The 257-nt window shown below is 72.0% G+C and overlaps 1 protein-coding gene across 1 annotated transcript in view; it reads right to left on the reverse strand.

Moving 5' to 3' along the window:
* Positions 1-121: 121 nt before the first annotated feature.
* Positions 122-257, reverse strand: part of NXNL1 (nucleoredoxin like 1) — a 3,784-nt gene continuing 3,648 nt past the window's right edge. Inside the window, exon 3 of the mRNA XM_077777003.1 lies at positions 122-257. This exon is cut by the window's right edge and continues 15 nt beyond it. Coding sequence (XP_077633129.1) covers positions 122-257 — 136 coding nt within the window.

Below are 257 nucleotides of genomic sequence, written 5' to 3' on the forward strand. Positions count from 1 at the left end.
CGGTGTTCCCGGACAGCCGGATGTCGGCGTCAAGTGCCCACTGCTGTGTCCCTGTAGGGGCGGGGAGGGCACTCTTTGGGAAGTGGGCACAGAATCTTCAGGCGTGTGCTCTCCGCAGGGGTCAGAAGGGCGCCTCGCTCCCGCCCTCCGCCCCGTCCTCCCCCTCGGGGTCGCTCCCCCTCCTGGGGCCGCGTTTGCCCCGCGCCGCCGGCTCCACGCGGTACTTGCAGCGGCGCAGCGGCTCGGTGAGGCTCTGC

Source organism: Crocuta crocuta, unplaced genomic scaffold, assembly GCF_008692635.1.
Source record: "Crocuta crocuta isolate KB4526 unplaced genomic scaffold, BGI_CrCroc_1.0 scaffold77, whole genome shotgun sequence".
NCBI lineage: Eukaryota > Metazoa > Chordata > Mammalia > Carnivora > Hyaenidae > Crocuta > Crocuta crocuta.